The sequence below is a fragment of the Schistocerca serialis genome, chromosome 4 (genome assembly GCF_023864345.2).
Source record: "Schistocerca serialis cubense isolate TAMUIC-IGC-003099 chromosome 4, iqSchSeri2.2, whole genome shotgun sequence".
Taxonomy (NCBI): domain Eukaryota; kingdom Metazoa; phylum Arthropoda; class Insecta; order Orthoptera; family Acrididae; genus Schistocerca; species Schistocerca serialis.
In genome coordinates this window covers 34,652,000-34,666,178 of record NC_064641.1, presented here as the reverse complement: position 1 = coordinate 34,666,178, position 14,179 = coordinate 34,652,000, and the positions used below count along the sequence as shown (strand labels likewise).

Below are 14,179 nucleotides of genomic sequence, written 5' to 3'. Positions count from 1 at the left end.
AAAATGACGTTTTGCCATTCGTGCGCCCAGGTTCGTCGCTGAGTACACCATCGCAGGCGCTCCTGACTGTGATGCAGCGTCAAGGGTAACCGCGGCCATGGTCCCCGAGCTTATAGTCCATGCTGCTGTAAATGCCGTCGAACTGTTGGTGCAGACGGTTGTTGTTTTGCAAACGTCCCCATCTGTTAACTCAGGGATCGAGACGTGGCTGCACAATCCGTTACAGCCACGCGGATAAGATGCCTGTCATCTCGACTGCTAGTGATAAGAGGCCGTTGGATCCAGCACGGCGTTCCTTGTTACCCTCCTGAACCCACCGATTCCATATTCTGCCAAGTCATTGGATCTCGACCAACGCGAGCAGCAATGTCCCGATAGGATAAACAGCAATCGCGATAGGAAACGTGATGGTACGCATTTCTCTTCCTTTCACGAGGCATCACAACGTTTCACCAGGCAACGGCGGTCAACTGCTGTTTGTATATGAGAAATCGGTTGGAAACGTTCATGTCAGCACGTTGTAGGTGCCGCCACCGGCGCCAACCTTGTGTGAAAGCTCCGAAAAGCTAATCATCTGCATATCGCAGCATCTTCTTTCTGTCGGTTAAATTTCGCGTCTGTAGCATGTCATCTTCGTGGTGTAGCAATTTTAATGGGCAGTAGTGCATATTTTTTATATGTGGCATTATTAATAAATCTATACGGACTGTTACTAGTAGGCGTGAGTGAATCAAAGCTGTACAGCAACTGAAACTTGTGTTGACAGGCAGACGTTAGAGGGGCCTTGGGTTCGCTGATGCAGACGTCGATAACGGTGGGCTTCATGATCGACTACTGCGCCGGGCCGTTCGTGTCGTACACGACGCTGGCAGCCATCGGGCTGGCGACGCCCCTCTTGTTCGTGGCGTGCTTCGTCTGGATGCCGGAGTCGCCCTACTACCTGCTGGCTGTCGGCGAGGAAGCCGCGGCGGAGCGAGCCCTGCGCTGGTTACGCGACGTCAATCAAGACGTCATCTTCGAGCTCCGTGAGATAAAGGTATCCACTGCCATCTGTCTCCAATCCTCATATGTAGTCTGCGGTCACTGTTTATTGCCCCCGTACTTGGCTAAAGCACTTGACCGTGTGACGGCGTACGTAATACCTTCGGAAGCAAGTCTGTCGATTTCGAATACTGCAGAGTCGAAATGGTGTACCATATTGAATTTACAGTTGAGACTTGCAGCGTCAACCTAATCGGCTAAAACATTCTTTATAATTAATTTGAAAGGAAAAAAGTTGACACTGAACTTTAACAGAAATATATATTTATGTTGTTGTGGTCTTCAGTCCTGAGATTGGTTTGATGCAGCTCTCCATGCTACCCTATCCTGTGCAAGTTTCCTCATCTCCCAGTACCTACTGCAACCTACATCCTTCCGAATCGGCTTAGTGTATTCATTTCTTGGTCTCCCTCTACGATTTTTACCCTCTACGCTGCCCTCCAATGCTAAATTTGTGATCCCTTGATGCCTCAGAATATGTCCTACCAACCGGTCCCTTCTTCTAGTCAAGTTGTGCCACAAACTCCTCTTCTCCCCAATTCTATTCAATACCTCCTCATTAGCTATGTGATCTACACATCTAATCTTCAGCATTCTTCTGTAGCACCACATTTCGAAAGCTTCTATTCTCTTCCTGCTCAAACTATTATCGTCCACTTGGTCAGAACATTCTTAATAAGCTAAAATGTGCTGTAAATGCTGTAGTACCGGGTGATTAAAAAAGTCAGTATAAATTTGAAAACTGAATAAATCACGGAATAATGTAGATAGAGGGTACAAATTGACACACATGCTTGGAATGACATGGGGTTTTATCCAAAAAATACAAAAATTCAAAAAATTTCAGATAGATGGCGCTTCATCTGATCAAAATAGCAATTAGCGTAACAAAGTAAGACAAAGATGATGCTCAATATGTCCACCATCATTCCTCAACAATAGCTGTAGTCGAGGAATAATGTTGTGAACAGCACTGTAAAGCATGTTCGGAGTTAGGGTGAGGCATTCGCGTCGGATGTTGTCTTTCAGCATCCCTACAGATGTCGGTCGATCACGATACACTTGCAACTTCAGGTAACTCCAAAGCCAATCGCACGGACTGAGGTCTGGGGACCTGGGAGGCTAAGCATGACGAAAGTGGCGGCTGAGCACACGATCATCACCAAACGACGCGCGCAAGAGGTCTTTCACACGTCTAGCAATATGGGGTGGAGCGCCGTCCTGCATAAACATCGTACGTTCCAGCAGGTGTTTATCAGCCAGGCTGGGGATAATGCGATTCTGTAACACATCGGCGTACCTCTCACCCGTCACGGTAGCAGTTACAAAACCAGCATCACGTATTTTCTCGAAGAAAAAAGGCCCGATAATGGTAGATGTGGTAAATCCAACCCTACCGTGACTTTCTCGTCGTGCAGTGCAGTTTTCACGACAGTTCTAGGATTTTCGGTAGCCCACATTCTGCAGTTGTGGGCGTTGACAGACCATCGGAGCGTGAAATGAGCTTCGTCGGTCCACAACACATTACTCAACCAATCATCTTCCACCATCTTATGAAACGCCCACACCGCAAATGCCCTCCGCTTCGCTAAATCGCCAGGTAACAGTTCATGATGCCGATGGATTTTGTACGGATAGCATCGGAGGGTACGCCTAAGTGTCAACCAGACAGTATATGGAATGCCGGTGCGACGTAAGACTGCTCGAGCGCTGACTCCCCGTGCATAGACGAATCCGCTACAGTCTCCATTTCTTCCTGAACTGTCTCAGCAGCATTACGCCTTGTGCTCGGTCGGCCACTACGGGGTCTATCGTCTAAACAACCCGTGACTTCGAACTTCGAATTCATTCTCGCCACAGCTGCATTTGTCAACGGACCTTTACCCGTTCGAATCCCCTTCCTATGGCGATAGGATCGTAACGCTGAACTAGGTCATTCCCCATTCTAATAATACAGCTTCACTAAAAGCGCCTTTTCAGGTAACGTCAACATGCTGCGACTGCTGGCGCATCTGATTCTCTCTCTCATTACAGCTCCTTTTATACACGATTGTCATGCGGTCACTGACGTTTTGCTGTCCAGCGCCATATGTCGGACATTTTGTGAAATTTTTTTTTTGTTCTAATAAAACCCCATGTCATTCAAAGCATATGTGTCGATTTGTATCTATCTACATTATTCTGTGGTTTATTAAGTTTTCAAATTTATACTGACTTTTTGATCACCCGGTGTATCAATACCATTGAATACATGAACATAGCAGCACGTTAGCGCTTAGCATCACACCTTTATTTTTAAATGAATTAAGCAGAATAGAAAGAAACTTTCAAACCACCGAACGCACTGTGAAAGAAAAATTGTTGAAACATCGTTGAAATATAGCACAACAAGCCATCAACACACAATTACACTGTAGTACTACTGTATATGCCAATTTGTCAGTATGTTTACAGATAGTACTCAAATTATTTTCAAATAAAATACTAAGCTGAAGGCCTGTTAACTATGCAAACTGGTTGTTAATTTAGATGCTCAAGAGTTATTCAGAAGAACAATATTTGATAATTCTGTCACACATTTCCGATACTCGGTCATGCCAGTAGGAATCTTGGACTCAGAAACCCATCCGAAGTAATAGTTTACAGGTCGGTAACGTAGTCTACCAAATTTCCCACACACAATCTACACCGATGCAATACAGTATACGAGAAATCCTCAAATTCCGGAACATTTGTATTTTAGCGTCAAGTGTGTCGGAGCGAAATGCGTTTGGCATCCCTGCGCACGCCCGTTTACTGTGTAACTGCCAGAAGTTTCATTGTTATACGTCAGGTAGCCGCCGTTCAGTGCTGCATTGAGTAGAACGTTATGTTACACAGTTAGCGAATTTCGGGATGGCATAGTTAGAGGAACAACGCCCCTGCATTAAATTTTACGTTAAACTAAAGGAAACCTTCAGACACACAACAAATAATGCAGGAAGCCTATGGTGATGAGTGCTTCATCCGTACTCGGTGTTACGGTTTAAAAATGGCTGGACGGAAGTTAAGGATGACGTCACTCAGGACGCCCTTTGAACTCGGCCGAAGCAGCTCATGTCAGGAATGTCAACGAAAATTGTGTGTGCGAACCGATAGAAGACCGACTGACCGAGAGATTGCAGAAGAATGTAACATTTCAGTTAGATCATGTCATGAAATCCTGACACAGCATCTTGAAATGCATTGTTGCCGCCAGGTCGGTCCCAAGGTTAATGAGTCAAGACAAAAGACCTTCAATTCGCAATCTGTGAAGAGCCTCTGGCTCGCGCAAATGAGAACGGGATGTTCCTTAAGTGCATCGTAACTGGTGCTGAGACGTGAGTCTGTCAGTCTGATGTTGAGACTAAGGTCCTGTCTACATAGTGCGTCGGGAAACTTTCTCCAAGGCAAGAAAAAAACGCTAGTCAGGTCAGGTCAGTCATACTAATAGTTTTCTTTGAAGGATTATTTCATTGTGAATTCGTGCCACAGGGACGAACTGTTAATCGATGGTACTGCCGCGACGTGTTGAGACACCTGCGGCTACACGGATAGACCGTAGGCTGTGTGGAACGGACTGAGAGGTTTTTAGGTTAGATAGTCTCAGGGAACCACAGAAAGAGCGTCCGTCTAAAAGGGCGCATGTAAAACACAGTAAAGTAGTTGTAGAAACTGTCGGTATTGCAGTTGTAAATTGATGTAGCAGTGTTCGGGAAGAACCAGAGCTCAAAGCACTAACAGAAAGCACTGAAGCTCAAATATTTACAGATATAGAAAGCTGGCTAAGGCCGAAAATAAGTTCAGCCGAAATTTTTTCAAACGCTCTAACAGTGTTCAGAAAGGATATATTAAATAAGTTAGAATATTTATTGCTATCAGAGGTAGTTTGCTTTGTGGTGAAATTGAAGTAGTTCCTACGAAATAGCAAGGATAGAGGTTATACCTGACAATCGGACTAAACTGTTCGGTGGATCGTTTTACCGACTCCCGACTCAGAAGATATAGTTGCTGAAGATTTAAAATAACATTAGTCTAATTACAAATAGGTACCCCACCCATACAATTATAGTCGGTGGTGACTTTAATCTACCCTCGATATGATAGAAAAATTATACTTTTAAAGCCGGCGGCAGGCATAAAACGTCATCCTAAATTGTACTGAATGCTTTCTCAGAATATTTTGAACAATTAGTTCATGTGCCCAATGAAGCGTAAATGGTTGCGAAAGCGCACTTAACCTCTTAGCAACAAATAATCCTGGACAAATAGTGAGTATCGCGGCAAATACAGGAATTAGCGACCACAAGGCAGTTGCTGCTAGGCTGAATTCCGTAGCACCTACAACCATCAAAAAGAAACGCAAAGTATATCCATTTAAAAAAGCTGACAAAAATGCTCTTAACGCCTTGTTGAGAAACAGTCTTCTCTCCTTCCGATCTGATCACGTAAGCGTAGAAAAGTTACAGAATGATTTCAAAGAGATAGTATAGATAGAAATTGAGATTATCTATAATCTCAATCACGTAAATTAATAAGTGATCGTACTGAACCCCATCGCGCACAAAACGGGTCAGATCGCTGTTGCAGAAGCAACGAAAAAAAGCACGCCAAATTTAAAAGAACGCAAAATCCCCAAGACTGGTAAAGTTTCGAAGTTAGAATTAAAGCGCGTACTTCAATGCGAGATGCTTTTAAAAATTTTCACAACGAAATTCTCTCTCGAAATCTGGCAGAAAACGCAAAGAGATTCTGGTCATACACAAAGCACACCAGTGGCAAGACGCAATCAATACCTTCACTGCGCGATAACAACGGTGAAGTCACTGATGACAGTGCCACTAAAGCAGAGTTATTAAACACGGTTTTCCGAAACTCCTTCACCAAAGAATACGAAGTAAATAATCCCGAATTCCAATCAAGAACTGCCAAGATGAGAAATGGAGAAGTGGATATCCTCGGTGTAACGAAGCAGCTTAAATCACTTAACAAAGGCAAGGCCTCCGGTCCAGATTGTATGCCAGTCAGGTTCCTCTTAGAGTATGCTGATAAAATAGCTCCACATTTAGCAATTATATACAACCGCTCGTTCACAGAAAGATCCGTACACCTAAAGACAGGAAAATCGCTCAGGTCACACCAATACCTTAAAAGAGAAGTAGCAGTAAGCCGCTGAATTACAGATCCACATCACTAACGTAGATTTGCGGTAGGGTTTTTGAACATAAACTGTATTTGACATTATGAAGTACCTCAAAGAAAACGATTTGACACACAGTCAGCACGGATTCAGAAAATATCTTTCTTGTGAAACACAACTAGCTCTTTATATTCATGAAGTAACGAGTGCTATCGAAGGGATGTCAAATTGTTTCCATATTTTTAGATTTCCGGAAGGCTTTAGACACCGTTCCACACAAGCAGTCTTCTAACCAAACTGGGTGCCTGTGGAATATCGCCTCAGTTGTGCGACTGGATTCGTGATTTCCTGTCAGAAAGGCTACAGTTCGTAGTAATAGACGGAAAATCATCGAGTAAAACAAAGTAATATCCGGCGTTCCCCAAGGAAGTGTTTTAGGGTCTTTATTGTTCCTGATTAATGACATAGGTGACAATCTGAGTAGCCGTCTTAGATTGTGTGCAGATGCTGTCATCTACAGTCTTGTAAAGTCATCCGGTGACCAAAACGAACTGCAAAATGATTTAGATAAGATGGCTGTATGGTGCGAAAAGTGGCAATTGACCCTCAATAAATAAAGGTGTGAAGTTATTCACATGAGTACTAAAAGAAAGCCGTTAAATTTCGATTACGAGATAAGTCATACAAATCTGAAGGCTGTAAATTCAACTAAATACGTAGGGATTTATCATTACAAATACCCTAAATTGGAACGATCGTATAGATAGTGTTGTGGCTAGAGCAAACCAAAGACTGCGATTCATTGGCAGAACGCTTAGAAGGTGCAACAGGTCTACTAAAGAGACTGCTTACACTAGGCTTGTCCACACTATTCTGGAGTATTGCTGTGTGGTGTGGGATCCGCATCAGGTGGGACTGACGGATGACATCGAAAAAGTACGACAAAGGGCGTCTCGTTTTGTATTATCGCGAAATAGAAGAGATAGTGCCACAGACGTTACACGTGAATTGGAGTGCCAATCATTAAAACAAAGGCGTTTTTCGTTGCGAAGAGATCTTATGAAATTTCACTCACCAGTTTTCTCCTCCGATTGCGAAAACATTGTTGGCACCACCTACATAGGGAGAAATGATCATCACGATAAAATAAGAGAAATCAGGGCTCGCACAGAAAAATTTAAGTGCTCGTTTTTCCCGCGTGCCGTTAGAGAGTGGAACAGTAGAGACAGCTTGAAGGTCGTTCATTGAACCCTCTGCCAGACACTTCATTGTGAATAGCAACGTAATCACGTAGATAAAGATAGATGCAGAAAAACTGAGAAGGAAATGGCGTGAAACGGCCTGAAATGCGGCGAGACAATTCATCACTCGTGCTTCGAGATAACGCACCCGCACTTTCATCCCTCCTGTTGGATGATTAATACACAAAAAACGAAATCACTGTGCTGTCTTTCTCCGTACTCCATAGACTTGACCCCTGTGGACTTTCCTTTTACAAACTTGAAGGCCGTGTTGAAAGGACGAAGATTATCAACGATAGACAAGATAAAAGGAAATTCAGACAGCGGTTTGCGCGATCCAACAAGTGGCATACCAAGACTGCTTTCGGGAATGGAAACGGCGTTAGGAGCGTTTTCAGTTGGGAAGACAGTCTTTCGAAGGAAATCGTGCGAAGTAAGTGAAAGGTAAACGTAGAAAAATGTTGTGGAGAAAGTTGCGAAATTTTTTGAACAGACTTCGTATTCTATGGAAATCACTGTTCCGGAAGACCCGCTGGGATTTAAATTAAAATTACAGATCACATTGTCATTCTTACAGTCTCGTGATTCTGGTGTTCTCGATCGTCGTCATCTTACGGAGAGGTTGATCGGTGTCAACAGCGGTCCAGGACTGCTCCATATCCGAAGTTTGCCGTAGTTCACTAATATCGTACAGCGGCGTAAACTTCTGATAGTGTCCTTCCCTCTCCACTGCAGCCCACGAATCTCAGGATCGCGAGACAGTCGCATGCTGTAACTGACGCTTCATAAATGCAAGCGGTCTCAGTCCCCTGCTTACGAGCACGCCTCGCCACTAAAACGTGCTGCTGAAGAAGCGCATAGCGGCCGTACCGTCTTACTGTGTCCAGCGCGTGCGCGCGCACCAACGGACGCCAGGTTTCAGCCTCACTGTTAGGAAGACTTACTAGTCGTGGTCTTCACAGTTCTCTTCCCGCTATCATATCCCACCAGTTACAATAGTTGGATATCAACACTGTAAGTATTAAATTTTTTAATTAACCCTAGCAATACCAACATACTTTTCGTAATGTGCATTACAAAGGGGTGGGGTGAGGGATGGGGAGGGAGTACTCTATGCCCATCCTAAAGAATTTTAAAAAATGCAGATTTCGTCAACTGTTGTTGACTTACATGCTTTATAAAGAGATATTGATGTCAGTAAGGTCTTGAATCTGAAAACAGTGAATATTAGGTTCACTGGGGAATGTGACATCTACGACTGACAATTATACATTTTTAGGGTCCAGTTTTATGAGATCGAATAATTCATTACAAACAACACTTTTTGAGATTTTAAAAATACAAAATACGAGGGTAATGACAAAAGTAAGGCCTCCTATTTTTTATAAGTACAGAACTCTGTGTAGCATTTGGTCACACTGTTATGAAGAGTGCTTCACGCACTGTGTGTAAACATGTACACGCCGCGCTGAGGCGCTCAGTCTTGGCTTGGCAGCCGTTGAGAATGGGACTCCCGTCGGATGGGAGAATGGAGCTCCCGTCGGATTTTACCGGGAAGTGCGACTTGCGCGCAGTTATTCGGTTGTTGAACGCAAAGGGCACTGCACCGACTGAAATCCATCGGCAACTAACGGAAGTGTATGGTGAGTCGTGCATAGATGTCAAAAATGTTCGTAAGTGGTGTAGAGTCCCGACAGTCACAGAGGGCGGGCCTATTAGTTATAGGGAGCTCCAACGTTAGGCGGGTTATGGAGCCCCTCAGGAAAATAGCGGGTAGGTCGGGGAAGAATGCCAGTGTGCGCTCGGTGTGCTTGCCGGGGGGTCTCGTCCGTAATGTGGAGGAGGCCCTTCCGGCAGCTATTGAACGCACTGGGTGTGACCGGCTGCAGATAGTAGCACATGTCGGAACGAATGACGCCTGCCGCTTGGGTTCTGAGGCCATCCTTGGTTCCTTCCGGCGGCTGGCTGATTTGGTGAAGACAACCAGCATCGCACGCGGAGTGCAAGCTGAGCTTAATATCTGCAGCATAGTGCCCAGAGTCGATCGCGGTCCTCTGGTTTGGAGCCGTGTGGAGGGTCTAAACCAGAGGCTCAGACGACTCTGCGACTATAATGGTTGCAAATTCATCGACCTCCGTTATTGGGTGGAGAACTGTAGGGCCCCCCTAGACAGGTCAGGCGTGCACTACACACCGGAAGCAGCTACTAGGGTAGCAGAGTACGTGTGGCGTGCACTTGGGGGTTTTTTAGGTTAGAGGGACCCCCCCTTGGGCGAAACGATAAAATACCTGACGGCTTACCAGAGAGGACATTATCATCGTTGATAAAGAATGTCCGTCCTCGGAGACCAAAAACAGGAAAAGTTAACGTAATATTGGTAAACTGCAGGAGTATCCAGGGCAAGGTTCCTGAATTAGTATCTCTTATTGAAGGAAATAGTGCGCATATAGTATTAGGAACGGAAAGTTGGTTAAAACCGGAAGTGAACAGTAACGAAATCCTAGACACAGAATGGAATATATACCGCAAGGATAGGATAAACGCCAATGGTGGAGGAGTATTTATAGCAGTAAAGAATTCAATAATATCCAGTGAAGTTATTAGCGAATGCGAATGTGAAATAATGTGGGTTAAGTTAAGTATCAAAGGTGGGTCAGATATGATAGTCGGATGCTTCTATAGACCACCTGCATCAGCAACCGTAGTAGTTGAGCGCCTCAGAGAGAACCTGCAGAACGTCGTGAAGAAGTTTCGTGATCATACTATTGTAATAGGGGGAGACTTCAATCTACCAGGTATAGAATGGGATAGTCACACAATCAGAACTGGAGCCAGGGACAGAGACTCTTGTGACATTATCCTGACTGCCTTGTCCGAGAATTACTTCGAGCAGATAGTTAGAGAACCAACTCGTGAAGCTAACGTTTTAGACCTCATAGCAACAAATAGACCGGAACTTTTCGACTCCGTGAATGTAGAAGAGGGTATCAGTGATCATAAGTCAGTGGTTGCATCAATGACTACAAGTGTAATAAGAAATGCCAAGAAAGGAAGGAAAATATATTTGCTTAACAAGAGTGATAGGGCACAAATCGCAGAATATCTGAGTGACCACCATCAAACGTTCATTTCTGAGGAAGAGGATGTGGAACAAAAATGGAAAAAATTCAGAAACATCGTCCAGTACGCCTTAGATAAGTTCGTACCTACTAAGGTCCAAAGCGAGGGGAAAGATCCACCGTGGTATAACAATCATGTACGAAAGGTACTACGGAAACAAAGAAAGCTTCATCATAGGTTTAAGAGTAGTCGAATCATAGCTGATAAGGAAAAGCTGAACGAAGCGAAAAAGAGCGTAAAGAGAGCAATGAGAGAAGCATTCAACGAATTCGAACATAAAACATTGGCAAACAATCTAAACAAGAACCCTAAAAAGTTTTGGTCATATGTAAAATCGGTAAGCGGATCTAAATCCCCTATTCAGTCACTCGTTGACCACGATGGCACCGAAACAGAGGACGACCGAAGAAAGGCAGAAATACTGAATTCAGTGTTCCGAAACTGTTTCACTGCGGAAAATCGTAACACGGTCCCTGACTTCAGCCGTCGCACGGACGCCAAAATGGAAAATATTGAAATAAACGATATCGGAATTGAAAAACAACTGCTATCACTTAGTAGCGGAAAAGCATCCGTACCAGACGAGATACCCTTAAGATTCTACAGTGATTATGCTAAAGAACTTGCCCCCTTTCTATCAGCAATTTATCGTAGATCGCTGGAAGAACGTAAAGTACCTAGCGACTGGAAGAAAGCGCAGGTCGTTCCCATTTTCAAGAAGGGTCATAAATCAGATGCGAATAATTATAGGCCTATTTCGCTTACGTCAATCTGTTGTAGAATAATGGAACATGTTTTGTGTTCTCGTATTATGACGTTCTTAGATAATACAAATCTCCTTCATCATAACCAACATGGATTCCGCAAACAGAGATCATGTGAAACTCAGCTCGCCCTATTTGCCCAAGAAATTCACAGTGCCGTAGACACTGGCGAGCAGATTGATGCCGTATTCCTGGACGTCAGGAAGGCATTTGATACGGTTCCGCACTTACGTTTAGTGAAAAAAATACGAGCTTACGGAATATCGGACCAGGTTTGTGATTGGATTCAGGATTTCCTAGAAGAAAGAACACAACATGTCATTCTTAACGGTTCAAAATCTGCAGATGTAGAGGTAATTTCGGGAGTACCGCAGGGAAGCGTGATAGGACCTTTATTGTTTACAATATACATAAATGACTTAGTTGACAACATCGGTAGCTCCGTGAGGCTATTTGCAGATGACACGGTTGTCTACAAGAAAGTAGCAACATCAGAAGACTCGTACGTACTCCAGGAGGACCTGCAGAGGATTAATGCATGGTGCGACAGCTGGCAGCTTTCCCTAAACGTAGATAAATGTAATATAATGCGCATACATAGGGGCAGAAATCCATTCCAGTACGATTATGCCATAGGTGGTAAATCATTGGAAGCGGTAACGACCGTAAAATACTTAGGAGTTACTATCCGGAGCGATCTGAAGTGGAATGATCACATAAAACAAATAGTGGGAAAAGCAGGCGCCAGGTTGAGATTCATAGGAAGAATTCTAAGAAAATGTGACTCATCGACGAAAGAAGTAGCTTACAAAACGCTTGTTCGTCCGATTCTTGAGTATTGCTCATCAGTATGGGACCCTTACCAGGTTGGATTAATAGAAGAGATAGACATGATCCAGCGAAAAGCAGCGCGATTCGTCATGGGGACATTTAGTCAGCGCGAGAGCGTTACGGAGATGCTGAACAAGCTCCAGTGGCGGACACTTCAAGAAAGGCGTTACGCAATACGGAGAGGTTTATTATCGAAATTACGAGAGAGCACATTCCGGGAAGAGATGGGCAACATATTACTACCGCCCACATATATCTCGCGTAATGATCACAACGAAAAGATCCGAGAAATTAGAGCAAATACGGAGACTTACAAGCAGTCGTTCTTTCCACGCACAATTCGTGAATGGAACAGGGAAGGGGGGATCAGATAGTGGTACAATAAGGACCCTCCGCCACACACCGTAAGGTGGCTCGCGGAGTATAGATGTAGATGTAGATGTAGAGTGTTTGCAGCTGGTCGGACAGAAATACAGGACGAACAAAGCAGCGGGGGACCGTCAATATCTGAGACAGTGTTAAAGGTTGAGCAAAGCACGTTAGTTCCTCAGGTTTCCCCAGAGCACCGCTCACTGAATTTTCACGGAAACATTGAACTACCGGAAGGTGTGCGCAAGATGGGTGCCACGCATGCTGACTGAGGACCACATGCGGCAACGAGTTGATGCTTCCCGCGCATTTCTTTACCGCCTTGCAGCCGAGCAGGACAACTTTCTGGACTCAATTATCACGGGTGATGAAACCTGGGCAAACCACTTTACACCTGAGACCATGCAACAATCACGGCAGTGGCGGCATCCTCCTTCACCAAAGCCGAGGAAATTCAAACAAACACAGTCTGTCGGTAAAATCATGACAATCGTTTTTTGGGATAGGAAAGGCGTATTGTTGGTCGACTCCATACCCACTGGGACCACAATTAGCGCTGACAGGTACTGAGAGACTCTGAAAAAACTCAACGGGCAATTCAGAATCGGAGAAGAGGAATGTTAAGCAAGGGCGTACACTTTCTCCATGACAACGCTCGCCCACACATCGCTCGGCAAACCGTTGCTCTCCTGCAACAGTTCCAGTGCAACATAATCACCCACCCTGTAGCCCTGATTTGGCGCCCAGTGACTATCACCTGTTCCCTAAGTTAAAAGAACATTTGGCCGGAAAGCGATTCAGCTCGGACGACGATGTGAAAGAAGAGGTTCATAACTTTCTGAACAGCATGGCGGCGAGCTGGTATAACGTACAGGAAAAACTGCCACAGCATCTACAAAAATGCATCGACAGAAATTCTCAACGGCTGCCAAGCTAAGACTGAGCGCCTCAGAGCGGCGTGTACATGTTTACACACAGTGCGTGAAGCACTCTTCATAACAGTGTGACCAAATGCTACACAGAGTTCTGTACTTATAAAAAATAGGAGAAAACTAGCTAAATGTTCAAGCTGTAAACCATAGTAGAAATAAACAGGAAACCTTATTTTGGGATTACCCTCGTAACTAGTTTACAATATTTCAAAAGGCGAGCACAAAGTTAACCCTCCCATTCGTATTTCGAGGGTTAAGATGCACTTCATCGAAAATGTAGAGGAAACGCTAAATCTGACTTGAGAAAAAAAAAAATTTTGACACTGTATTGGCGTTACAACTGGATAATAAGTTGCCTATAGCCGAGCAGCCTACATTTTGTCATATATATTTACTCGAATATAGTGAGTAGTAGATTATTTTATGGCCTCAGGATGACTTGGATTAATACATTCTTGTAGAATTCCCATCCGCGGCAGGTAATACGTGTAAGCAGGCCTTGCTGAGTGGGGACAACGTGAAGTTCGGCACTGGACGCTGGCTGTAAGCACTGGCTACAGTCCGGAGATGTCACGGTCGACGTGTTCATTCTTGACAGCAGTCATAAGCTTCCGTCGCTGGCGCTCTGCGTACACTCTCTGCAATCCACCTTAAGGTGAGCAACGGAGTGTCTGATTTATGAACTATGCGGGTGTTGAAAGGCCATCAATTTCAGATTTTTCG

At 44.4% G+C, this 14,179-nt stretch overlaps 1 protein-coding gene across 1 annotated transcript in view; it reads left to right on the top strand.

Annotated features, from left to right (window-relative positions):
• Positions 1 to 14,179, top strand: part of LOC126474202 (facilitated trehalose transporter Tret1-2 homolog) — a 104,325-nt gene that overhangs the window by 65,798 nt on the left and 24,348 nt on the right. The window contains exon 4 of the mRNA XM_050101665.1: positions 767 to 1,036. Within this exon, the coding sequence (XP_049957622.1) occupies positions 767 to 1,036 (270 nt within the window). The remainder of the gene's footprint in view (positions 1 to 766; positions 1,037 to 14,179) is intronic.